The following is a 26,088-nucleotide window of genomic DNA, read 5'->3' on the forward strand; positions in this document are numbered from 1 at the left end:
TATCTCGTTAAAAGCAGTACCTCCCAGGAAAGCTAAGAGCACCTACGTCTCGCGAGACACGGAGGCGACACTACTCCATGGTCCAAGTACTTGTTATTGCTCAAGGTGTGCCCTGAGGCACATTTGGTCTGCTCATTAGACCGCTCATCTGGAGTGAAAAGGTGATTAATCAGCATCAGGACTACAAGAGAAGCACAAATTAAACGCACCAGCGGTGGCACGGAATCGTAGATTTAAAAATTAAGCGTAAAATACACGTCGTCGTATTGCGTATAGCTACGCATACGTCATAGGCGAGACCCACGATGCGACAACATTGGTCGAATGGTTCCCTCGGCGTGCAATCGCTAAGCGCGAGGGACGCGTGGGTGCAGGCTGAAGAAGAAACTGCGAGTCGCCGGTTCGCCACGGCCCGGCTGACCATCGGCGTGCGGGTGGTGGACAGCAACCCGCCCATCTTGCTCGCTTCGGCCACCGAGGGCTTCGTGGACGAGAACTCTCCCGTCGGCACGTACGTGGTCACACAGCCGAGGGGCGACGAGCCACTCTACTTCATGGTCAGCGACGACGACATCGTAAGTGGCTACGCAGTCCAAGTACGTGTGACCACGATGCATGGCAGTAAGATGAGTCGCATAACAGTGCGACTTGTCTGGGGCAGATTAAGTGCATCACGATTCTAAACACACTGTAGCCTGTATTTCCTCGGTCTTTCCACAAATATATCTGAAAAGAAAGTAGCACGCGGCGAAAAAGGCAGTATGCTGCGAAAAACAGTATCGACACCGGCTAGCTGCGCGGCAGGGAAGTGTTGCCGCTTGCCAGCTTTTTTTTTTTTGTGCACGTTATGTGCGGAGCTCATGGAATAAAACGCGTAAATTTAAGGCTAACTAATGCGCATACTTTGTTTCCAGCGGTGCCAGTTCGTGTCACGTAATTTTGGCGCGTGCACTTAGATCGGAGTCCGCGTCACCTTTGGTGACCAGATTCCTAGCGACATGAATTGGTACTCTCGAGTACTTTGCACATATGCAGGGTTCTACTAAATGCTGCATGTCGCGTTTCATTCCTTGAGCACTGTACGTACATACATCGCTGGAGGCATGCGTAACACGTATCTTAATTAATTAAGTTGTCCAAACTATCGGGATGGTCATAAACAATGAAAAGAATGCGTCCCTTCGACGTCTGTGTGGCATCACTTAGTTCTGAATACAATAGTCAATTTAGCTTCCTTACTATACCTTGTGTCTGCGTTTGCCTTATCCCAAAGTGCTGTAATGCACAAATGCATCCAAGCATCTTCCGGTGTGCTTGAACCGAGAGGTCAAACAACTCACTCTTTGTTGCATCCTTTTTCCTTGGTAACATGAAATCGTGGCGTACACTGTAGTTAGAGCGAGCTTTCTTCGAACACCGTCGAAGTACATCGTGAGAAATGCCTTTGTTCTTGACAAACAATGACGTGCCCTTTTTGACGCTCTTCCTTCCAGAAGGCGTAAGCTATGGCAATGTTCTTAATTCTTGGTTTTTGTTTAGGGAATCCTCCCGTTCATCTGACGCGTATTTGCCGCTTTGCTTTTTTACCATGTGTATGATGAACTTCATTTTTTTATATACCTATAGAGTTTGCCTGTTTATTTTATTTTAATTTTTGTTATAACAATATTTTGTAGCCAGACTTCAATTACAGAAATACTTGATCATTTCATGTCATCCCTTTTGTTTAGAGTTATGTAATAATGAAGACTGTTGTGTTTTTTTTCGCGCAATCCAGGCTGAAGACGACCCACTGCCAGAGTACACTTTCGAGCTCACCACGACTGCCTTCAGAGTAAACAGTGAGGGCATCTTGGTGGTCAACGAGCAAGAACTTGACAGGGATCCACCGAACCAAAGCGTTCACACCTTCCAGGTTCGTCTATAGCGTCCGGAAATAAAGTAACGCAACTTGCGGTGCGGCGTCACTAGAAAAAAAAAAGCAGGATATGCAGTGCATCTACCTGCATATCCTGAGCTTATGAGGCTACGGCTACCATCTGTACTCTAGCGTCGCATCTAATATTCATATCTTAACGTGTTGAGAAACAACGCACCAATTTCAGACGAAATGCACAGAGGGTCCGCACTTAGTGTATTTGTCGATGCATAACAATAATGCTAACCTCACGGGCTGTGGCTCCCAACACAAGTGAGGAAAGTCTTCCCATGCCCGATATCTACATACTAAGTCGTGAACAACATTACTACATCTAGCATTTATTAAGCAGCACTTCGTGCTAATAACTAGTGCACATAAAGCCGCAGTTTCGCATGAAAGACGAAGCATCGATTAGGATAGCAAATTAGTAGACAGCTATACGAAGTAAGGATAGTAGTTTTATCGGCCGTATGAACTTGTAAACATGCCCTTAGTAACTAAATTAACCCGGATTGTGGCACGCGCGCACAAGCAAACATGAACATTCATCACTCGATGACCGCGGAAACTCGCTGTCAGAACGCTGGAGTGAGGAAGCGCGGAAGCAGCAGCGAGTGAAATGACTTTCGTGCTGCCTCTTGCTTCAACGCGAACACTAAGCAGCGAAAACAGAGCGCACACGAAACTATCAGCACTCGCGCAATGTCCCTGTCGCAGATCTCTTTCAAGATAAGGCCCGCGTGGCCGCACCATACGCAGCAGCCGGCAGAAATTGTCGTTTCCCCGCGTCGAAATTATGACAGGAAAACAGAAAGAAAAATCAATTTCAGGTCGTGGCACATCAAGTAAACAGCGAGCCAGGTAAAGGCAGCAGCGCGCCCATCTCCCTCAGCGTCCGCCTGAACGACGTCAATGACAACAGCCCGAAGCTTCCCAACCTGAGCCCTGTGACCATCCAGGCCGGAGATGGAGTGCGAAACGTCACACAGGTAAGCATGTCCCCACCGCTCTTATTGTGTGACTTTCATCGTGACCGGTGTTCAGACTTCTATCAACCTCTCTTACGGGGTTATCCCTCAAGCGGATAGTTCCTGCAGTACTGGCAAAACAGTTGAACGAGAGAGACGAGCGCGTGCGTTGCACATGAGCACAATTGGCACGTCAACTGACGTCAGTACGTCAGCAAGCTCTGTGTGGTGGTGTCCACTAGTCAACAAGGTATGGTCCACGAGATATAGTTTTGCTGACCGCGGTTATAAGTAGCTATGATGCTGACAGGACTAAAAACGCAACTTTCATGAAGCTCAGCTGGGGGCAACGTGGGAGTAACTAAGAGTAACAAAGTTCTCTGTGACTGGCATCTGTTGTACGTACACAAACGACAAATCAATCCTTACTTGTTCCACAGCTGTTGATGAGACCTGCATACCGTATTTGCGAAACCCCGTCGCTTGGGCTTCTGCTAGCATCAACTGTGTTGTGGTGAACGAATGAAGAAAACTTTATTTCAAACGGTTTTTTGTTGGTTACGTCAGCAGCGTAGTCACGTGGCTACAGGTGAGGGAGATTTGGTAGACGCGCTGGACCTACTGTATGCGAAGTACAAGTCTTCTTGGGCCAAGACGAAAAAATTCAGGCGGACTAGTACAAGTTTCCCAACAAAAGGAAGCAGACAAGGTCGGCCGAGATGTGGAGAGTTAGGGAGGTGAGAACTGCGTACACACGCGTGCAGGTCCGGTAGGAGTGGAAAGCATTCGGGATAACCTCCACACGCCTTACAGGGCTGGCTTAGTTAATGAAGTTTCACTTTTTCAGCTTGAACAGCGTGTTTAAGTGTCCCGCCTAATACGCATACATGGCTCCTATAGACACGGAAGCACTCGCCTCAATGCCATTCATAGTTCCTTACAAGATGCCATTCCTAGCGATGGGTTAACGCTAATATGTTTGGGAAGAAAAATAATAAGAAATATCGTTTAACAGCAGAGGCAATCGTGACCACACAGTTTGCTTCCATTTTGCATGCCATGGTGTCGAAACGCACTTTGCTTGCAGGTCCAGGCCCGAGACGATGACGAAGGAGAGTTCGCTCGCATCAGTTACGCCGTGTATCACGTGTCCAACAACGGTCGCGACAAGTTCCGCATCGACCCCAACACTGGCGTGGTGCAAGTCATAGGCAGGGTATCCTCCGGGGAACAGTACAGCATTACCGTGCAGGCAACGGACTCCGGGTCCAGGTACCTCCTATTGCATTTCGTCTAGTCGTCGCACTGTGCGAGCTGGCTGGTGCAATATAACGGAAATTATTGCTTTGTGTTATTCTCCTTTCATCATCCGCCGTGCAGACTAGCCGATAGAAATGCTGATCGGCGTTTCACTGTACAGGTAGTGACCAGGGGAGAAAAGAAGCCGAAGTCAAAAAGCTTACATTTACATGAACTATTCGACGTTCGCCAGTCCCCTGCGCCAATAATATGTTCGATATCACCATTAACTGGCGCATGTTCATACAAATCACTCTAGTGTACAAACTGCATTGTGAATACAGGCCAAGCTTCAGAGCAGAATTCGAATATAATCGTCGTGTCACTTAACTCTTCAGCAGGGCATAGCGTAAGGACTCTATTTCAGTTGTATCATGTTCGCCATACTTGACTGCCCAACACACTACCACCTCAGTATAATTGACACGAGTTCGGCAGGGTTGATTATAACGAAAGAAAGAAATCAAATGAAAATAATATAATTATTTTACCTTTATTTATTATTCAATGTTCGCCTCAGTAAATAACCAGTTACGAATCTGTGTGATTTTTTTTTTTCTAAAGTAGTATACTCATGACGCATTTTCATCTAGGTTCAGCCAAGGAATTCTGGACGTGATAGTTATACCCGGACCAAACACTGGAGGCCCGGTTTTTTCCAAAGAGAAGTACGAGGCTCAAGTGAGCGAAGGGGCCTCCGTCGGGTCTGCTGTGCTTACACTAAAGGTACGCCCCCTTACAATTATACGCCTTACGAACTTAGGTGAAATCGATATTAAACAAAAAAAAAAAGAAGAGCCAGAGAGAAATCGACAAGTCTCGAAAAAAAATGGATGCTATTGCTTAGTAAAATTATGTACTGGGTGCATGACTCAATAAAGAAATAGTGGCTCGAGAAACAAAACACCGACAAAGCAGTCAAACTCAGGCTAATCAAGCCAAACATATAAAAAACTTCTCGGCTCATTAACATGCATCAACATTACTGTGAACATGTAATTGAAAGCTTTGCAGGGTTTCCCGAAGCTAAATATATGAGTAACTGGCTTTGAATAATATTCATGTAAAGTTTGCGAGGCTAATTACCGTACCCCGCAAATGAGGTGGAGAGGTGATAGCGTACCCGAATTATGATTTACATAGTCTGACTAACACTTCTCACCTACTACAGAAACTGCGTCGGTTTTATTTTTTTCGGCAGCCAGCCAGTCCTCGCGCCGACGTCGCTGTAAGTTGAGGGGATCTGTTAATATGGGGGGGGGGGGGAGGAGCACCTTCCATGGCGATACAAGGCACGCTGAGTCGCCACTGACGGGCCGAGATGAAGATGCGCGACAATGCGATAGACTTTGCAGTGGATCATGAAAGGGGAAAATTGTCATCTACCCGAAAGTAGCGCAAAGTTACAAAGACAACCAGTATGCTTTGTAGCTTCGCGCGATAGTCGGATGGATCACAATTTTTCCCTTTCATTATCTTTCCTAAGGATCTTGCCTCGCTCTGCAACCTGTTAGCCTCCTGGTTAGTTCAGATAGTTGAGCGACCACCCCAGAAAGGCGTTGGTCCCTGGTTTGATTCCATGACTAGGACGAATATTGCTTCAACTGCAAAGCTTTCTTTCTTATAAACTCGTAGGGGTTCCCTTTGTAGCTTGGTGGTAGATTCGGGTAAAGGACATTTGCTTTTCCTTTCGTGATGTTTCATCCACCTTACGCTCTTCCGCAGAACTGACTTGCTCCTTTGCAAATAACAGCATAAAATAACAGCACCTTTAGAGCGTAGTTAAAATTACCCTGTTCATAATAATTGAAGCATCGTCAGAAATACGTGGGAATTCTCGCATCATTAACCTTATCCATGTTTTTTTGCTACGCAACATGCTGTTCTTTATGATTATTTAGAGCAACCGGCCCTTCGAACTTATTAGAAAGGATTTATTGCGTAATAGCACTAGTAATGCATCTAAGAGTGCACTTATTGTTACCCTGTGTTCATACTAATTATATATTAAAGAACTAACATTTACGGATGTCTTATTTTTCTGCGACAGTATTCACTCACAGTGCTATTATTATTGAAAACTATTTTCATTAAAAAGCCCTCAAGGCTTTTCTCCTTAGCACACAATCTCAATTTGAGTTTTATTTATGGCTATTCTTTGTTTTCTACATTTTTTGTATTTAAGTCTATTGTATAGTTCATCTCTTGCTTCTACTAGTGTTCTTTTTGTTGCAGTTTACCGATGTAACCATAATCAAGGGCCCGATTGCAGCTCTTTTATTACGGCACCGTAGTCTGTTCAATATTTGTCTTTGCAACAATATGCCTTGATGCGCAATTCATTTTTTAAATACAGTCTGAAATTGCTTTGCTCTATTCCTTCGCGAAGGCAACTGACCCCGAGGGAGACGATGTGTCATATTCGATCGTCGAAGGGAACGACAAAGGCGTGTTCACCGTCGATTCATCGAGGTAAGCGAATCAACCGAGCGCATGCCCCCATACGGTGCCCGCTGTTCTATATGCATGTTGGTCGACCTGACTGTTGCTATGTGCGCGTGGCCTCTCCGTTTGCAGTGGGACAATATCGGTCGCCAAAACCCTCAACCGAGAGGAAGTGGCCTCGTACACCCTGCAGGTCAAAGCAGAAGATAGGAACAATTTGGTAAGGCAACTTCGCTAGATACACATGTCGGTGACGCATAGGAGTCGGTATAGGAGGTGAAGTTTTTAATTTTATGCATTTAGTTCATATTATAGGCTTTCCGCAATGTATACGAAAGACGAGGCTGGGAGAAACGATGCTTGTTGACTTTGACTTTGGCTACGCATAATGCGTCAGCGTTCAACGCATGACAAGGGTGCGGAAAGTAAAGCGACGGCTTTTTAAGGAAGAGACGTGAGACAGTGCAAAATATCTGCGCATAGGCATCGTATACGCACCGTCACGTTAACACCTTTTGGTGGGATAAATTTACAGACATTGCGTACTTCAGTGCTGCCGAAAAAAAGAGTAAATAAGCAGGCTTCAGTGATTCTTCCTGCTCTGAACTCTATCTGCTGAGACCACAGGCACTGTCCCCTGCCCCGAACCCCGAACGTCCCGAACTTTGTGCAAAACTCTATAGCAGGCCTGGAAAACTCCTCCAACTGCTCGTACAACAGCAAAGAGACGGTGACGGCATCAAGAAGACGATGGCACGACTACGGCGACATGACGACAGCGATATGACGACACTTAATTGATACCTAAGACAATGAAGCCTTTGCGAAAGGAACATTGAGAATGGGGCTGGAAGGTTATTCTGTAAGTGTCCACCTAGTGGACATGTCCATTTCGTCTGCTGCTGAAGTGCTGATTGTCGGGGCTGGGGTACGCGTCAGAAGGAGACAGCCGCTCCTAGCCAATCAGCACTTTATGAGCAGACGAAATGGAAATGTCCACTAGGTGGACACTTGCAGCAAGATAGCACCCCCCTTGCGCTGACAGCCACGCTGCGAGCCACGGCTGGATATCGCACCAGCTACTCGTATGCTGCGTGAATGTTTTGACGGCTCTTGGCTGCAAAACACACGCGCTGACGCCACAAATCTCTTCGTTTGCGTCGCGCACGCTACATACACCCCACAAACTGGCACGAGTGGTAGCTACATGCTAGCGCAGTGGTCTTGGGGTTTGAAAGTGATCTTTACTGTACGTGCCACATGTGACCGCTCTGCGTATGCTTCGCCCAGCCAGGTGTAGCCTAGCTACGGAGACGGGCCGTTCGTATAAAACTGTACAGCATTTCCCTCATTTGACTTCTGCAGTACTTGATCTTTTTTCTATGCTTCACCACCAGGCCTGACACGGAGGATTTCTGCCAATGGGAGCGGAGTCATACGATACACAGCACGGGAAGGGGGGGGGGGGAGGTAGATGCCACTTTAGCGGCCGCAGACCAATGGATGAGGACGTGTTGTTACTGCGAATTCGCTTTACTGTAAAATATTCATTTCGAGGTTATACTTAAGTTTATGTTCATGGCTGGGTGGAGCATACGCAGAGCGGGCCCACGTGGCACGTGCTGTAAAGATAACCTCCCTTTGGGAGTTCCAGCTCCCGAGCTGCATATTGTCGTAGTTGCGTGAGTTTGATTTCCAGTGGTTGTGGTGGGCAATGTTTTCTTAGTCACCATACGGTGATGAAAGCGCTGAGGAGGTGGCACAACAACGACGACGTAACGTAAAGGGAAAGACAAAAAAAATTCGAGCTCATAACTACTGTCGCAATTCAATCATTTTCACAGGAAACTTGCCGCAGGAGCTCCCGCCTAAGGGTAACGGAAACGGCATTTTATTCAACATCTATTTCGCGAAATTTGGTGAGACTCGTTGCATTTATTAGTTGGAGTACCCTTGTCTTCTTTAGACCATTATTTGTTTTTGCAAAAGTTCCGGACATCGTGAAAAAATGCTGAAGCATCAATTTTGAAGCAATGCATATATTACACCTCAAACCGACTCTATTGAGACACCTGAAGAGAGCGAAATTGATGCGCACAACTCTGTAATTGATCTGACTTTTCTGAATATGACTTTTGCAAATGCCATCGCAAACGATATAGCAATTTGACTGAAGTGGTATACTAATACATCATATTCGTCCCCTTCAGATGCTCTAACAGATGCAGTTTACAGAGTTTCGATATCTATATACTTGGTGCTCACTTATAGAGTTGTAAAGGTCGAGTCTAGCATCAATTTCTTTAAAATTTAATTATTTATGGCACTCATTGTGAAAAATTTAAGGCTGTAATTGAAAATCTCTGGAACGTTGCTTTCTCTCTCAATTTCAGCAAATTCCCTTCAAATCGGTTTAGCAATGGTTTAATGGGAGCTTTTTACGTTTCACATGTACTTGAATAGAGATATCGGAGTATAAAATATCCATTTTTAATAAGACGATACTACAGGAGAGGCTGGCGTCTTTAGGTTGCACCGGCAACTCCTTGTTGCATGGCAAACAAAATGAAATCACGAACCGCATCGAAAAACACTGAATAAAGTCAAAGATCACGAAAACATAAAAGCTTTGCAGGGGAGCCCAGGAAGCCACAGGAAATATAAATTCTACAAGAAGACGCACAAACGTGTGCAAGCATGCATAAGCAGGCACAGTTCTATAAGCTAACACAAGTACTTGAAGTTGTCCGTAAAAACAGACGGTTAACAGTTTTGCAGATGAGTGGGTAGTAGTTCCACAGCATGCCATGTAACTAGTAAGTATCGTATAACTAACTTAGACTTTCACCCGCATCACAAGAAGATTTAGTATAAACCCAAGACGTTCGTATTTTCTAGGAAAAAATAAATTCAACCAACAAGTATTTTTTCTCAGGGCGAATGGTCGTCCATATAATGCATCAAATCTGCCCTCAGTGTCCGCCTTGCAGTTTTCGTCGAGAAGGAGGTGGTGTACATCTTCGTTTATGCGGCCACAAAGGAACTGCGAGCTTGAAAAGCGTTTTTTTTTCCTGCACAAAAGGTGCCGCTTATAAGCTCTACCCAGCCGCAGGCGGTGCCACAAAGTCTCAAATTTTATGTTATGCCTCAGATTTGGCGGGATTGACATTCCAATATCTGGATCACTAAAGACTCACTCACACTAGGCCGACCCGACACCGATTTCCGTCTGCCGACTGTCGGCGACAGCGTTTTCTTTCCTTCCTGTCGGCGGCTCTGTCACTCTGTACCGACGCCGAGTTCGCCGACCGTCGGCAGATTGTCGACGTCGGTACAGTCTGACAGAGGCACCGACACGAAGGAAAAAAAAAAAACGCTGTCGCGACAGTCGGCAGACGGAAATCGGTGTCGGGTCGGCCTAGTGTGAGTGAGCCTTAAGGAATAACTCGGAACATTTAGACTGCTTACCAAACTAGGTGTTTTTGCTGAGACCACAGGATATATGTCTCAGCAGGAGACGGACTTCGCTGCTAGAATATTTATTGTTTCCTCGTTGTTGTGCGCCCGCTCTGCAGCTGCATCCTCTTAAGTTAAGACAACTGCAATATGCGGTGAGAGGGGCCTGTAGTAAGCAATACTATTGTCTGCATATGCATGCATATAGTAGTAAAGTCATCAGTTAAAGTGCATTACTAATTTCAAAATGGTGGCTTTGATTGATATTTGCAGTTCAACTTGGCAACAGTGAAGATAGCCGTAACAGACATAAATGACCAGAATCCCGTTTTCGTGCAAGACAGCTACAACTTCACCGTCGAGGAAGGGAAGGCTGGTGCTGTCGTCGGGACTGTCCAGGTGAGCATCACCGCGCGTGCCTGCCTGTCGCCTGCGAAACATTTTTCTTGCGAATCAGCCGCTAAGAATAACATTCTTTTGCCGAACCGTACAAGTGACGTGCGCTCTCTCCACCCCAATTTGTACAATAGGCCCGAGATGAAGACGTCGGCGCCAACGGAGAAGTTTATTACACGATTGCCGGAAATGGGTGAGTTAAAAAAATAGCTTCGTAATTTTTTGTTTGTGCAAACAATTACCGCGGCACGCTTGCACAAAGTAGGAACACGAGTCAACGTTTACTGGAAATATAATAAATCCAGTGTTACGGGACCACATCTTCCCGGTTGTTTCTCGCACTTATAAAGAACAAACGTTCGAATGCCATATCTCTCTTAGAATTTAGAGTAAGCTTTTTCATTATCACTGCTCATGGATCGGGTGTTTTATTCTTTTGGTGCAACTAGTAAAATTAAAGGACAGATAACTAAAGTACTGGGTATATTTCTAGCTACACAGAGTGAGTCTAGGCCCCACAGCAAACTTTACACAAAGGAAGCTGCAGCAGTCAAGAAAAAAGCAGTGGTGATGTCCCCAGTGGTTGCATTAATATCTCCAATCCCTGACTCTATGGCGGGATTTCGACGCGGTCGTTCATCGATTGACAGTGTCATCGATCTCGTATCATCTGTGGAACAACAAAAATCTCGGAAGCGATTATCAGTAGCGCTCTTTCTTGACGTGAAAGGCGCTTACGACAACGTTTCCCATCAAACCATTCTAGACGCACTTCTGACAATTGAACTAGGAGGGCGAGTATATCGATGGGTCAGTAACTACTTGACACAAAGGTCCTTGTTCGTACGAACGGAAGATGGTCCGACTACCGACCACTACACATGCCGAGGCGTTCCCCAGGGCGGTGTTCTAAGCCCTATTCTTTTCAACCTCGCGCTTCTTGGGCTGGCCGAATCCCTACCGGAAACAGTGAGTGTTTCAATCTACGCCGACGACATCTGCATCTGGACATCAGCGGTCACTCGCCTGCAGGTTCGCGCACGGCTACAGAAAGCAGCAACACAGGCATCTGACTACCTTCACACACAAGGCCTTACCATCTCAACAGAAAAATGTGCATTAGTCGCTTTTACGCGAAAAACGATGACTCCTTATCCAGTATGCATCAATGGTCAGCCTATCTCCTACAAGAGAAATCACCGGTTTTTGGGCGTCATTGTAGACCGGGACCTCACTTGGAGCCCTCATGTTGCCCACTTAAAGAAGAAGCTCACATCTATTGTTCACGTCTTCAAGTTCATCGCCGGCAAAACATGGGGATCGTCAGTGGGCTCCATGCTACAGTTATATCGAGCACTGTTCATCGGATTCCTACGCTATAGCTCCCCCGTGCTTGCTAAAACATGCAAGTCAAATCTTCGAGCACTTCAGAGCGTGCAGGCACAGGCACTACGTGTTTGCCTAGGCCTTCCGCGCAGCGCCTCGACAGCTGGAACCATTATAATCGCTCAAGACCATCCGATCACAACTTATATTAGCACCGAAACGCTTAGAACCCATGTTCGTCATGTTTCACGGATGCAGTCAAGCTTTCTTGCGTGCCTGCCAGAACGACGACCACAGGCGTCCTTCTCCAACAAGGTCAACATCCATCGTGCCTCCTTACCATCGGGTTTCACACCCTCTGCACGTTCAACCTCAGCTTTGTGGTGTTTAAAACAACCTCAAGTGCGTCTTACGATTCCAGGGATAAGAAAAAAGACCGACCTGCCTACCTTGGCCTTGAAGCAAGCAGCTCTGGATTGTTTGCACACTTTCTACTTTGATCGAGTACATATATATACGGATGGCTCTTCCACTCAGACCAGCTCCACCAGCGCAGTGGTTATACCATCCCGTTCACTAAGCATCCAATACAAGATTTCTCACTTGACAACATCGATTAGTTCGGAGCTTGTTGCCCTCCGAGGTGCCGTTGATTATATTAATAACCAACCGGCTAATCGGTGGGCTATATTCTGCGATTCGAAGGCGGCCTTACAATGTCTTCTGGCATCTCTTCGTCGCGGGTCATGTGAACAACTCGTGTCGGAGATACGAGAAATGCACCATCACATGATCGCGAAAGGACACGACGTCGTGTTTCAGTGGCTGCCTGGTCATTGCGGTATCTCCGGCAACGACCTCGCTGACGAAGCTGCTAGAAAAGCTCACGAGGGAGCAACCCTTGTTTCAATACCTTTATCGCGGACCGACGCAGCCCAACACTTAGGCAAGCTAGCGCACTCTTTGACATTGGAGACGTGGCGCACATCTGAATTCACTCACCATCGCTTGCTTTCCCTCGATCCCTACATGCAACTGCGGCTGTTACCAGGTCTTCCGCGAAATGAGGAAACAGTGCTGTGCCGCTTACGTTTGGGCGTCGCATTCACAAATGCTTATGCATTTCTGATTGGAATGGCTGATAGCGCCGAGTGCAATGCCTGCGGTGTCGAGGAAACCGTAGAACACCTACTGTGCTACTGCCCATCTTATGAAAATGAAAGGCAAGACCTCTGCACAGCTCTCAATCAGCTAGATGGAAAGCCGTTCACCTTGAACAAGATCTTGGGATCATGGCCTCGCATATCACAGCTACAAAAGGCCACAAAAGCGCTGCTGCGATATTTGAAAGCGACCGGACTGAGTCAACGTCTGTGATCCGGACTGAGTGACCGACTGATATCTCCAGTGGACTTTCTCTTTTCTTTTAATCTTTCCGTCCCCCTTTCCCTCTCCCCAGTGTAGGGTAGCCAACCGGGCTCAGTCCTGGTTAACCTCCCTACCTTTCATTTATCATTTTCTCTCTCTCCAAAGCACTTGTACCATTTGAAGCCCAGTACAAGAAACCAAGGTGGCCTCTATTGAAAATATACAGGCTCGGATTAGTCCCTGCGCCAGTTCGGTAGAGACAAGGACAAATTCAGATGAAGAAAAACTGTAGCCGTCTTTCATAACATAACTCGGTTTGCAATAAGTCTAACGTACAGTACGGTCCACTATTAAAGGAAACACGCACTTCAACCGATATTGCCGACATATTGCATAAGGACCCACAGACTGATATTTTGATTTATAAAAGTAGGCCAGACGTATCATGTTAAGCACTTCTTTCTGATGGCGGTGAAAAGGATGCACCAGTTATATTAACTTTGCTGTATTATTACCATACTGTACACCGGATTAGCACATCCTCCGAGCTCATACTGACGAATAACATCTTCGCAGTCAATAGGTGAGCTGCAACATAAAATACAGACGGGAAAAAAAAATACGCTCGCCCGAACCAACCCGCAGTGTGTGCTGCATCTATTGCTCGCGTAGCTTTGTTCTATTTCACGTATAATGAAAAACCGTTTTATAAACTTTCTAAACTACACTAAAAACTAAAGAAAAAGGCCAAGATGGATCTATATCTGAATATATTTTCGCCAAAAAGCAACCCATCATCAATTTAGACCAATCGTTTACTTTTTTCAAGAGTTCATTTGCATTATCCAGTATGCATCATTGACCACCCTATGTCCTACAAGAAAAATAATCGGTTTTTAGGTGTTACTGTTGACCGAGACTTGTGAACGTCTTCTTCAAGTGGACAACCTGAGCGCTCCATCTATTGTCCACGTTTTCAGTTTCATCGCCGGCAAAACATGGGGATCATCAACGGGCTCCATGCTACACTTGTACCCAACACTTTTCATTGGATTCTTGCGCTACAGCTCTCCCGTGCTTTCTAAAACTTGCAAGTCAAATATTCGAGCACTTTAGAGCGTGCAAGCACAGGCTCTGCGCGTCTCAACAACAGGAACAGCTATAATGGCTCAAGACCATCCGATCATGACTTACATTACCACAGACAGGCTTAGAGAGCTCATTCACCACATTTCACGGGTGCAATCAGGCTATGTTGCTCGCCTGCCGGAACGACGACCACAGGCGTCATTATCCAAGAAAGTCAGACTCATCGTGCCTCTCCACCGCGGGCTTCACACCATGGGCACGTTCACCGCCAGTTTTGTGGTGTTTAAAATAACATGAAGTGCGCCTTTCTGTTCCCGGAATAATAAAGAAGACTGGCCTGTCTACCTTGGCCTTGAAGCAAGCAACTCTGAATTGTTTGCATACTTTCTACTTTGACCAAGTTCACATATATATGGATGGCTCTTCCACTCAGACCAGCTCCACCAGTGCAGTTGTTATACCGTCACGATCGATAAGCATCAGATACAAGATTTCTCACGCCACAACATCGACCGTTTCGGAGCTTGTTGCCCTCCGAAGCACCGTTGATTATATTAACGAACAAGCGGCGAAACGGTGGTCAATATTCGGCGGCTTAAAGGAGGCCATACCATGCGTTTTGTCAGCTTGTCGTCGCAAGTCCTGTCGACAACTCGCGACGGAGATACGAGAAACGCGCCATCATATTATCGCGAAAAGACACGTCATGTTTCAGTGGCTGCCGGGTCATTGTGGTATCTCCGGCAACGACCTCGCCGACGAAGATGCTAGGAAAGCACACGAAGGAACTAAATTTGTTTCTGTACCTTTATCGAGGACTGACACAGCTAAGTACTTAAGCAAGCTAGCGCATTTCATGACATTGGAGAAGTGGCACACACCTGAATTCACCCAGCATCGACTGCATTCTCTGGACCCATGTATGCAACTGCGGCTGTTTTCTGGGCTTCCGCAAAGTGAGAAAACAATGCTGTGCCGCTTATGCCTGGGTATACTGTTCACCAATGCACATAGATGTTTGATTGGAACGGCTGATAGCGCCGAGTGCAATACCTGCGGTGTCGAGGAGACTACAGAACACCTACTATGCTACTTTCCATGTTTTGGAAAATGAAATGCATGACATCTGCACAGTTATAAGTCAGTTGGATAGAAAACTATTCACCTTGAACAAGATCATGGGACCACGGCCTCGCATATCACAGCTACAACAGGCCACAAAAGCGCTGCTGCGATTTTGGAAAGCTACCGAATAGAGTAACCGTACGTGATCCAGACCGAGTGACTGTCAGTGATACAGAGCAGATGAATGTTACTACGTCGATGATATGCACAGTGGATTTTCTCTTCTTCTCTAAATCTTTCCCTCACATTTTCCCTTCCCCAGTGCGGCGTTGGCAGCCGGGCTTAAATCAAATCAGATCAAAATTTATTTCACATCCATACATGGTGTAGGCGGTACAGACAAAAACCGAAATCAGTTCGGTTTGACAAGGGTCTGCACCCCTTTCAAAATTTGTGTACAAAATCAAGAAAACAAAAATTAGCCACAGAAACTCTGTAACAGTCCTGATTAACCGCCATGTCTTTCATTTATCATTTCTCTCTCTCTCTCTCATTTGCATTTATTTGACAGAGAATGGTTGTTTACTAGCGGAGAAGACGAAGTTCAAAGTTTGTCTTCTTGAATTTAGAGCTCTAGCCAATGCGCCAGTATACGTAACCTATTTCAAAGCATATATATTGGCCCGTTTGAGCCACTTTTGCTCTGAAAAATCTCTGGAAGATTTCTAGGCGGGGTGTTTGGTTCCTCTATAACGCAATGTATCGTTTCTTTATTGATAAACACTTAACTTGATGCGAATAGACTCTGTCAAGATTCATGAAGTCACGGGAAGCTAGTGAGGGAACTTCAAGGTGTCATTGTTACGCGTACTTCGCTTTTGCTTCTTTTCTGGCTTAACAAGTCCATTCTCCTGGAAGAGTGACCTTTTATGAATATTAGAAGCAAAATTTAGTGATGACGTTTAACTTAATATACCTATTTAGAGTCCTTTTAAGCCTCGCTGATGGTGAGTGTCTCCACAATCAAGTAGAACGCCACTTTTTGAAGAAAAGTCCGTAAATGTGGTAAATTGTGTGAGAGGAACGTACTCTAAGGCTTGTGATGTCGCAGCGACTTCGGCATCGATGAGCAGACGGGCGAGGTGACGACCCGCCGCGCGCTGGACTACGAGCGCCAGCGGGAACATGTGTTCGTCGTGACGGCCAAGGACAAGGCGCCTGACGCGCGCATCACCACCGTCAGCGTCACGGTGCGTGTCCAGGACGTGCAGGACGAGAGGCCGTACTTTGAGCGCGCCTTCTACGAGACCGCGGTGCCCGAGAACCAGGAAAATATCAACGTTGTCCAGGTCAAGGTGCGTATACGCTAGACCATCCACAGTTCATAGCAGAAGCAGCACTGTGATTTTAAATCAGCGCGGCAAATAGAAAAAGGCAAACACCGGCAGCAGCAGAAACAGCAGAAGCAGTTTTCTTGTCATTTCTTAATTTTCTTGCATGTCAGTGGTTTGGGTTCCAATGCTGTCATGCGCAGATGATCCATAGTATAGCATCTATCAGTTATTCGCTGATTATCAATCAATCAATCAATCAAACTTTAATTTCTCCACCAGAACTAGGGCGGTATCGGAGAACAAGTGGAAATCTGTACCTTGACGAGGCATAAAAAATGACAACCATTCCACTCTGTGAAAATGGAATGGCAACGAAAGCTGACGACAGTCAAAGCTCTCAAACGAAAAGCAAAGTGCTTTCGCTGCCATTCCATCTTCACAGAGTTTTGCGTTGCGAGTCTGGCGTCGTTGCTCGTTCGGAGGTGCCCGGGCGCGTATTTCCAACTGCTCGTAGGTACAACGGGGCGTGGAACTTGCGGAGACGACGGACGTTTGCGCGCATGCGCGAGTGAGAGCGGGTGCGAGAGAGGAAATGTGGGGAGTTTTGATTCTTGAAAATACGACTCTGCCTAGGTACTACGGAGGAGTCCCTTGGGGCGCGGTGTATGCGCTTGTCCCTAGGCGCGCCGTGCCGGCAGATGTCGCGGGGCGCGGTTGTGCTGAACTTAGCATCGCAAGTTGGCGGCTCGACGCAATCATATTTAATCCATCATGTTTTTACTAATGAAAACAACGTGTCATTATTTCGCATTATTGGCGGCGCCTCCAGGACACCAAAGCGGCAACGGGGATATCAAAGCTAGAAGCCGGACTGGTCCGTGGGTTGGGGCTCGCAGAGGCCTGCGCGTGCCAGGGGAGTATAAGATCGGCTGTCCGCTATCGCGGACAGCCAATGTTTTATGCGAACACCCCCAGGCACGCTTCGGCCTCTGCGGCCCCAACCCACGGGCCGCCCGGCTTCCAGCTTTGATCCCCCCGCTACCGCTTGGGTGCCCCGGAGATCCTGCGCCGCCTGCTTTAATATAACCTCAGGTGCTCTCCTGAGGCCTCCGTTTGCCGGTTACATGTGCCCTCCTGGAGCAGTGCTTGTAAAAAATCCGATCTATCGTCGCGACGAAAAATTCGACCCGCGACTTATAAAACACCAGTCAGAACATTGTCCCTTCAGACACAGCGATCACCAAGCGGCGTCCGCGCCCACTGCCTCACCGCGCGGGCAGCCAGCGGCGGAGCGTATAAACCAACTCGACCGAACTCCGCAATGCCGGCATGTCAGGGGACAAACGAATACAACGCAATCTAAGAAACCTCCTCCGTAGTGCCTAGGCTGAGTCATATATTCAAGGAGCAAAAGCCCCCAGATTTTCTCTCTCGCGCCCGCTCTTACTCGCGCCTGCGCAGAAACGTCGAGCTCCGTCAAAAGTGGCACGCCCCGTTGTACCTACGAGCAATTCTAAATACGCTGCCCGGGCTCGCGATTGTCGTTTTCGTTCAGTAGCGGTGGAGGAGGAGGTGGTGTCGTAGGAAGTGGCATGCGCCTTCCTTGAGGAGCCTTCCTTGAGGAGCGCCGGCGACGTGAACGTCGCTTCCTGATTTTTTCGGCGGCTTCGCGATGAGATGAATGATCTCTCGCCATCTCTTTCAAGATGGCCATTTCCTTCTTAATATGTGGGCATTTCTTCGATGAAGCTTCATGTGATCCTCCGCAGTTGGAACACTTCACTACAGTCGCGCCACATTTATCTGCAGCGTGGGGCTCTCCGCAGCGGGGGCATGCTGCCTGATTTTCGCAGACGCTGCTCACGTGTCCCAGTTTCATGCATTTGCGGCACTGAAGAGGTTTCGCAATGAAAGGCCGCACTGCATGTCTGAAGTGTCCCACCTTAACATGCGAGGGTATATATTTACCCTTGAATGCTATTTTCACGCAGCGTGAACTGCCTAGCCGCTTAACATCAACGATGACCTCATCATTGGCTGGCTTGATAAGAATCGGCAAGTCGTTATTAAGGATAGCAACGTCTACGTCGTAAATAACACCGGTGACTACGTCAGATCCCAGAGGGATGTAAGAGCGCACCTGAATGCCATCGAGGTCCGTTACGCTGCGTAGAGTGGTCAAAGCAGCCGCATGCTGGACATCAACCGCCAGAAGATTTTTTCGGGTGTTCATTCGAATGTCCGATATTTCGTTTGGCACCAGGGCTTCCAGTGACATCGACACAGATTGCCTGTTAAGTAGCCTCATGTTGACGTTGGGAAGCAGGGGCACAAATATGATGGTATTGGCGTCCGGCCTCTGCGGCTGTCTCACTGTTTGCGTGCTTGACGATGAGGACGTCCTGGTGTTCCTTCTCTTCGCTCTGCGGCTCTCCTCCTCCACCGCCCAGGCCAGACAATGTGGACAGGACCGCGAAGAGCAAGTCCACTGAGAAGACCGCATCTGCCGAATCTTGGCCGGCTCTACCGAAACGACAACATTCACCAACAGACACACAGCAAGCTTTCGCTGGACAACCCCCGACGTCTACTGTCGGCGATTTGTGCGACCACGACAGGCAGGTGGCTGATATGCTGCAATCGCTAATTAATACAATGCGCATTATACTGAACAAGCTGCAAACACCAGCAGCTCGAAGCGCTCTGCAAATACTGGATGCACTAAATCCAGTGCTTGCTAGCATCGTTTAAGCATCATGGCTCGATCAACAGTCCCCTTCCGCACTGAACTTAAAAGTGCGTCGATCTTTCAATGGAATGCCAGGGGTCTAAGGACCCGTATATCAGACTTTCGCCAATTCATTTTCACACATCGCTTCCCCATACTGGTAATTTGCGAACCAAATACATCAACTCCACTCAGACTGTCCGGTTATGAATCTTTCGTCTCGTCCACATGCGGTGCGAGCACGAAAGTGATCATCTACATCCGCACGGACTTAACATATGTCGCTAATGCGATAGAGCCTCATGACGACAACCAATATGTCTGCGTAAATGTCCAAAAGAAGAATGTGTCATTTACACTAATTGGAGCCTACATATCCCCAGCGGGTCACTTTGACGGTGCACGACTAAAGAAAATATTACTAATGAACAATGGCCCCTGGGTTATCACAGGTGATTTCAACGCGCATCACCAGCTATGGGGAAGCACTAAAATTGACTCCAAAGGCAAGAGCCTTGCCTCCTTTGCTGCCGACCATGATTTGTGCTGCGTGAATGACGGCAGCCCTACATTTCTGCGAGGGACGACCTACAGTAGCTGCTTGGATTTAACTTTGGTGTCACGGCGCTTTGCCTCGAGCGTCCAATGGTTTACAGACATAGAAACACATGGAAGCGACCATATTCCAACATACATAAGGATTAGAGGAGTTGAGCAACGCTCCTCTACTGCCTTGCGTACAGTTGATTGGTCAAAATTTCAGAAGGATATGGATGACACATGTCGGGAAGGCCTCTCACACACTATCGAAGAAGCAATCGCAGAAGCATTGAAAACATCCATCTGCTCGCTTCCAAGGTCAACAAGGCGAACAGACTTGGATATGGAACTGGAGAGGCTGCGTGCAGCACGCCGACAAGCGGAGAGGAGGTATCGGCGCACGAAGTCCGTCTTGGATCTGAGGGCTTCACGACGCATACAAAAGAAAGTCCAGCGTCGCATGGATAAATTGGAAGATAAGAGATGGAAAGCATTCTGTCAGTCGCTTGATCCCCGCAAATCGCTCTCGCACATATGGAGAACGGTTAGGGGTCTTCGCTCATCTCCGCATCAAAGGAAGCCCTTCGCTGCTCTGGCCCTCTACCAACTCCGCTCGGAACTTCAAGTGGCTGAAGAGTTCTGTGCACGGGTTGCTGGGTCCGTGGCCATCATTACTGACGTAGCATTGAATGACATCCCTGAGGCACGTGTACCAGAAATGAATGTGCTATTTTCACTCGAAGAGCTCGATGCTGCGTTGGCGACCTGCCGGCGTTCTTCGTCACCAGGACCTGATGGCATCACGTATGCTGCCCTATGCCACCTTGGACATGACGCACGTGATGAGCTGCTCAACTACTACAATGAATCTTGGCAGAACGGCGCCGTTCCTAAACAATGGAAATCGAGCCGCTTGATCCCCATTCTGAAACCTGGAAAGTCTCCGCTTGAGACCTCATCATATCGTCCGATAGCGCTTTCGAGCTGCGTCGGCAAAGTGATGGAAAGAATGATTCTTGCTCGATTGGAATGGTACCTAGAACGCTTCAACATCTATCCGGACGCCATGACAGGTTTTCGTCGAGGTCGCACGTCCATCGACAACGTCATCGACATCGTAACATGGGTCCAAAATCAAAAAAGCCTCAAGCGCCTATCTGCGGCACTTTTTCTGGATATAAAAGGAGCATACGACAACGTCGCCCACGAGGCCATACTAAACTCACTTGAGGCTGTTGGAGTTGGTGGCCGGATGTATCAATGGATTCGGGACTATTTGACTGAGAGGCGTTTTTTCTTACAGACCGAAGACGGCCCAACTTCAGACCATTCCATCTGCCGTGGTGTGCCGCAGGGTGGAGTGTTGAGCCCTATTTTGTTCAACCTCGTCCTGGTAGGACTAGCGGATTACCTACCGCAGACAGTACATGTCTCAATATACGCCGACGACATTTGCATCTGGGCCTCTGCGGTGACTCGCCCTCAGCTAAGAGCCAGGCTTCAGCGGGCGGCAACCATGACGGCTTCTTATCTCCGAGAGCAAGGCCTCAGTGTGTCTACTGAAAAGTGCGCATTACTTGGGTTTACGCGGAAACAAATGTCATCGTATCCTGTTACGATCAATGGTCAAGCTGTACTCTATGTTAAGACGCATCGCTTTCTGGGCGTCATCATTGACCGCAACCTCTCGTGGAGCCCTCACTGCGTCTATCTGAAGAAGAAGCTAGTCGCCATTGCTCAGGTCTTCCGATTTCTATGCGGGAAAAACTGGGGTACACCAGTCCATTCTATGTTGCAGCTGTACAGGGCTTTGTTTCTCGGACTCCTTCGTTACAGCCTACCAGTATTGTCAAATGCATGCAAGACGAACTTTCGCGCCTTGGAGAGCATACAAGGTCAAGCCCTACGCACGTGTTTAGGGCTGCCTAGGTGCACCTCAACAGCAGCGACAATCGCCATCGCAGGAGACCATACAATCCAGACACATGTAGCTGTCGACTCTCTCAGAGCGCACATTCGCCATCTGTCAAGGATCCCCGACCATCATTTGGCCTCCCTACCAGCAGAGAGACCTCAAGCGACCTTTTCACGAGTTATTAGCGCTCATCATCAGTACATACCGGCATCATTTACTCCGGCGGCGAAGCCTTCCTCTCCCCTGTGGTGCCTGCGACAGCCTCAAGTGAATTTTGCTATTCCTGGAATCACAAAAAAGTCCAATCATTCATCGCCGGCTCTGAAGCAACTTACGCTCACATTACTGCACCAGACGTATCATGACCGCATACATATATATACCGATGGTTCCACCTCACCTACCAGCTCAACTGCCGCATTCGTCGTTCCAGCCAAGAACGTTACAGTTAAATTCAAATTGTCGCACACGACTACATCTACATCGGCAGAACTTGCAGCTCTCCATGCCGCTATGATGTACATCACCGAAGAGCCTACAGAGAAATGGGTCGTATTTTGTGACTCAAAGGCAGCCCTTCACAGCATCAAGTCCGCATTAAGTCACAGAACCTACGAGCAAATGACATCTGAAATCAGGGAACTGCACCACCATGCTCTGGAAAGTGGACACCACATTATATTTCAGTGGATTCCTGCTCACTGTGGCATCGTCGGCAACAACCTAGCTGACAAGGCTGCCCGGTGTGCCCACGAAGATACCAAGACGCGTCCAACACCTTTGGCGAGGTCGGACGCTGCCAGAAAACTTTGCGAACTTGCGCGTAAGAAATCCCAAGATCTCTGGATTTCAAGTGGCCTAAATTGCAGATTACGTAAACTGGACCCCACGCTACGGCTACAACTGCCATCTAGCCTTCCCCGCGGCGAAGCAACCTTGTTGTGTCGCTTGTGGCTGGGAGTGGCGTTCACGAACGCATACTCCTACCGTATGGGAATGGCCGAGAGCCCGATGTGCGACTCCTGTGGGTGCGAGGAGACCATCGAGCACCTATTGTGTACCTGCCCTCGCTACGATGTCCAACGCCTCTCTCTGCGGGCAACTTTACGCAGACTGGACTCGAGATGTTTCACCGAGTCAAAGATACTCGGACCGTGGCCACACCCGTCACTGGCTCGAAAAGCGATTCGTGCACTAGTGCGGTACTTGAAGTGCACGGGCTTAACAGACCGTTTATAGTGTCCTTGTGTATGGTGTCGCTCCCACACGTACTCAGTGCTTCCTCTCTCCCTTTCTTCCTCTTTCTATTCCCCTTTCCCCCACCCCCAGTGTAGGGTAGCAAACCGGATGTGTTTCTGGTTGACCTCCCTGCCTTTCCTACCCTTGTTTTCTCTCTCTCTCTCTTCGTTCAGTAGCGCGGGAACGCTCTTCGTTGGCGGTCGTCTCGCGCCGGCGCCGTTTACATTCTCGTTGCTGTTCCCTCCGGCACTCCTCGTGCGCATGTTGTTCTTCGGGGGTACGAACTGTATGTGTCCGCCCCATCGATAACGCACCTGTTTTTAGCGCCGATACTTCTCCTGCTTATATAATGTAATAATCTTGCTGTCACGCTATTTTTCACGGCCAGCGTTCTAATCTGTTCCGCATTTTGACATCTGCGCCGCCGCACTGCACCCGTACGTGATCATACACAAATCAAACCAATGAAACCCATTGTATATGGGTTTGTTGGAAATCGCTAAGTCCGTTTCTGTTGCCGGATGCCGAAAAAACTACGGAAGGTTAGTCATATACAGCTTTAACTCTAAAAAATTAAATCGCGTTTACACATTGGGCACACACGTGCTCGGCATAAAGGAGGAAAATAAAGCGGTAATGTACCATGACACCTGGCTGTACCTGGTGAAATGTGGATCGGCTCATGGATTTGATTGATTTATGGAGTTTATCGTACCTAAGCAACGCTATAGGCCTGTGAGACATGTAGTGAGCTCCGGGTTAATTTCGACTGCCTGGGGTTAACAGAATATTATATGTCTCTGATGCCTATGTTGCTTCAAGTGCTTAATGCTAATAATATTATCTACAAAATGTAATTGTGTAGAAATATACTAAGTACAATTACGAGAATGTCGCGTAATAAATAAACAAACGTCATATTGTCTAATTTCCATAAGTGTGACGGGCTCTGTGCTGCTTGCCGCTTTCGTCACGATTTTTGCATACCCTTGTTATATTCAAGCGTCCACAGACGGTTCTTGTCAAACCAATTCTTCAACAGCCGTCTTTGTCATTACAGAATGGAACCGAATACAGACGTTTAAGCTGTTTCACACGACACCGTCAACTACAGTACAGCTTTTTGCAATATTGTCTTTGTTACGATACATGAATTTAATGCAAAAAGGGAACAAAATCATCCTTTGTGATTCGCAGACAGCTTTGTCGTCACTTCATGGCGACATCAGCAATTCGCAAAACAGGAAGTTAGCTTACGAGACACTAAAGAAAGTCACAAAAGGAAGTGCAGAGGATCGGACAATAATGTTCGAAGGGATACCTGGCCACTGCAATATCTCTGGGAATGTTGCAGCGGACAAGGCTGCTGGACAAGCGCGCGTTAACAACGTCACATCTGGTCTCCCTCTAACACAAGGTGTGCATTGCGGCACATACTAAGACAGATCTCAGCCCGTGGTTGCAGAATTATACTGTGTGATCAGAACTCGAAATCTTCCGATTTATTTCACATTGACCCTTCGCTTCAATTTACGATCTCGTCCACATTTTATATAACCAGAGCCTTTGAGACGCTCATTCGCCGTCTGCGGCTCAGTACCGCGTTTACAAAACACTTTCTACACAACATTTGAAGAGTTGATAGTCCAAAATCCATTTGTGGCCGCGCGGATATATAGCATCTTCTCTTGGAATTTCCTTGAAACGACATGCAGAGACCACGTTTAGCACGTGATTCAATCTAATTGGACCGCAGGCCCTTCAGTCTCGGGAAGACCTGAGGTGCTTGGCCAACATATTTATGGCAAGGACACGCGTTAATGGCCCTCCGAAGATTTCTAGAAGCGAGCTATATTCTCGGAAACAATTGAGTAGAGTATTTATCAATGATAAGCTCACTCTATGTGATTAATCATACCGTACTTTGGCCCATTCGATCCCTGGACTCATGCAACTTCGTTGGAATCTAATTTGTGTATTCTTATGAGCCCTAATTTAAGTATAGTTATGTGACCAGACTTTGTGTGGACATTAGTGCACTCATGTGGCTCGACATAATGTTATTCGGGTTTGGAAATGACTTTTAGTTTTAATGCTTTTAAGTTAATACTTCATTTTCATATCTCTATGCGAAAAAGAGTAGTCGGCGCCAATTATTGTCGACAACACCCCCTAAGCACCATATAATAAAAAAAAATATTTTTGCAGCACTTTTTCGAGTGTTTCCCAGACAAAGCAGCTGCAGCAGTAACATTAACACGCCGTAACAGGCCTGGTTCATTCGCGCTCGGATTCGAAGCGATTGCAGCACCAGATGTGGCAACCCTCGCGAAGAGAGACCGCTGCCTACACCGATTTCCTGCAGATGGACGCGTGACGATTGATGTTTGCGCGCAGGCCACTGATCCGGACGGCACTCCCAGCATCACGTACACCATCCGGGAAGGCGACCAGTCGTTATTTTCCGTAGATCCGGTGACCGGTGTCGTGAGGACGATCGCCGGCCTCGACTACGAGAAAAAGACGAGCTACACGCTGATCATCGGTACTCTGGAGAACGACGCCAACGATGCCATGGCCACGTGCACCGTGCGCGTTGCCGTCGAGGTGAGAACGCCGGCCGGCAGAGCACATTCACCTCAAACAAATCGGGCACGCCGTCCGCCTGTGGAACATGTAAACAAATTTAGTTTTGTTTAGCGGCGTCTCGGCATTGAAACCGCTGGGCTGTCAGCAGAAACACTTTCCTTTTTCTTCTTTTTTTCTGTTGTGCCTGCTCGTGCAAATATGTACACGTTTGTGCGGAAACCTATGTTCTTTTCGAAGGCTGATGGTAAAATCGCATGCCGATAGAATAATAATGCTGATGAAGTGCCCGAAAAAGTGGCATGCAGGCGACACGGCTCGCCATTTGCCATGTCGCCGGTACTTTAAAAAAAAAATCACTACGGGAACCTGACGAACTTTTATATTATTGGCTGAACGTCAGACCCAGTAGT

At 47.5% G+C, this 26,088-nt stretch overlaps 1 protein-coding gene across 3 annotated transcripts in view; it reads left to right on the top strand.

Moving 5' to 3' along the window:
* The window catches only part of Cad99C (cadherin 99C), a 224,519-nt gene that overhangs the window by 182,702 nt on the left and 15,729 nt on the right, over nt 1–26,088 (top strand). For all 3 annotated transcript variants that reach the window (XM_050195647.2, XM_050195650.2, XM_055063323.1), the window contains exons 13-23: nt 375–575; nt 1,778–1,915; nt 2,752–2,910; nt 3,977–4,161; nt 4,782–4,914; nt 6,578–6,660; nt 6,766–6,853; nt 10,363–10,488; nt 10,620–10,678; nt 16,445–16,688; nt 25,487–25,696. In XM_050195647.2, coding sequence (XP_050051604.1) covers nt 375–575; nt 1,778–1,915; nt 2,752–2,910; nt 3,977–4,161; nt 4,782–4,914; nt 6,578–6,660; nt 6,766–6,853; nt 10,363–10,488; nt 10,620–10,678; nt 16,445–16,688; nt 25,487–25,696 — 1,626 coding nt within the window. The remainder of the gene's footprint in view (nt 1–374; nt 576–1,777; nt 1,916–2,751; nt 2,911–3,976; nt 4,162–4,781; nt 4,915–6,577; nt 6,661–6,765; nt 6,854–10,362; nt 10,489–10,619; nt 10,679–16,444; nt 16,689–25,486; nt 25,697–26,088) is intronic.

This window comes from Dermacentor andersoni, chromosome 1 (assembly GCF_023375885.2).
Source record: "Dermacentor andersoni chromosome 1, qqDerAnde1_hic_scaffold, whole genome shotgun sequence".
Taxonomy (NCBI): domain Eukaryota; kingdom Metazoa; phylum Arthropoda; class Arachnida; order Ixodida; family Ixodidae; genus Dermacentor; species Dermacentor andersoni.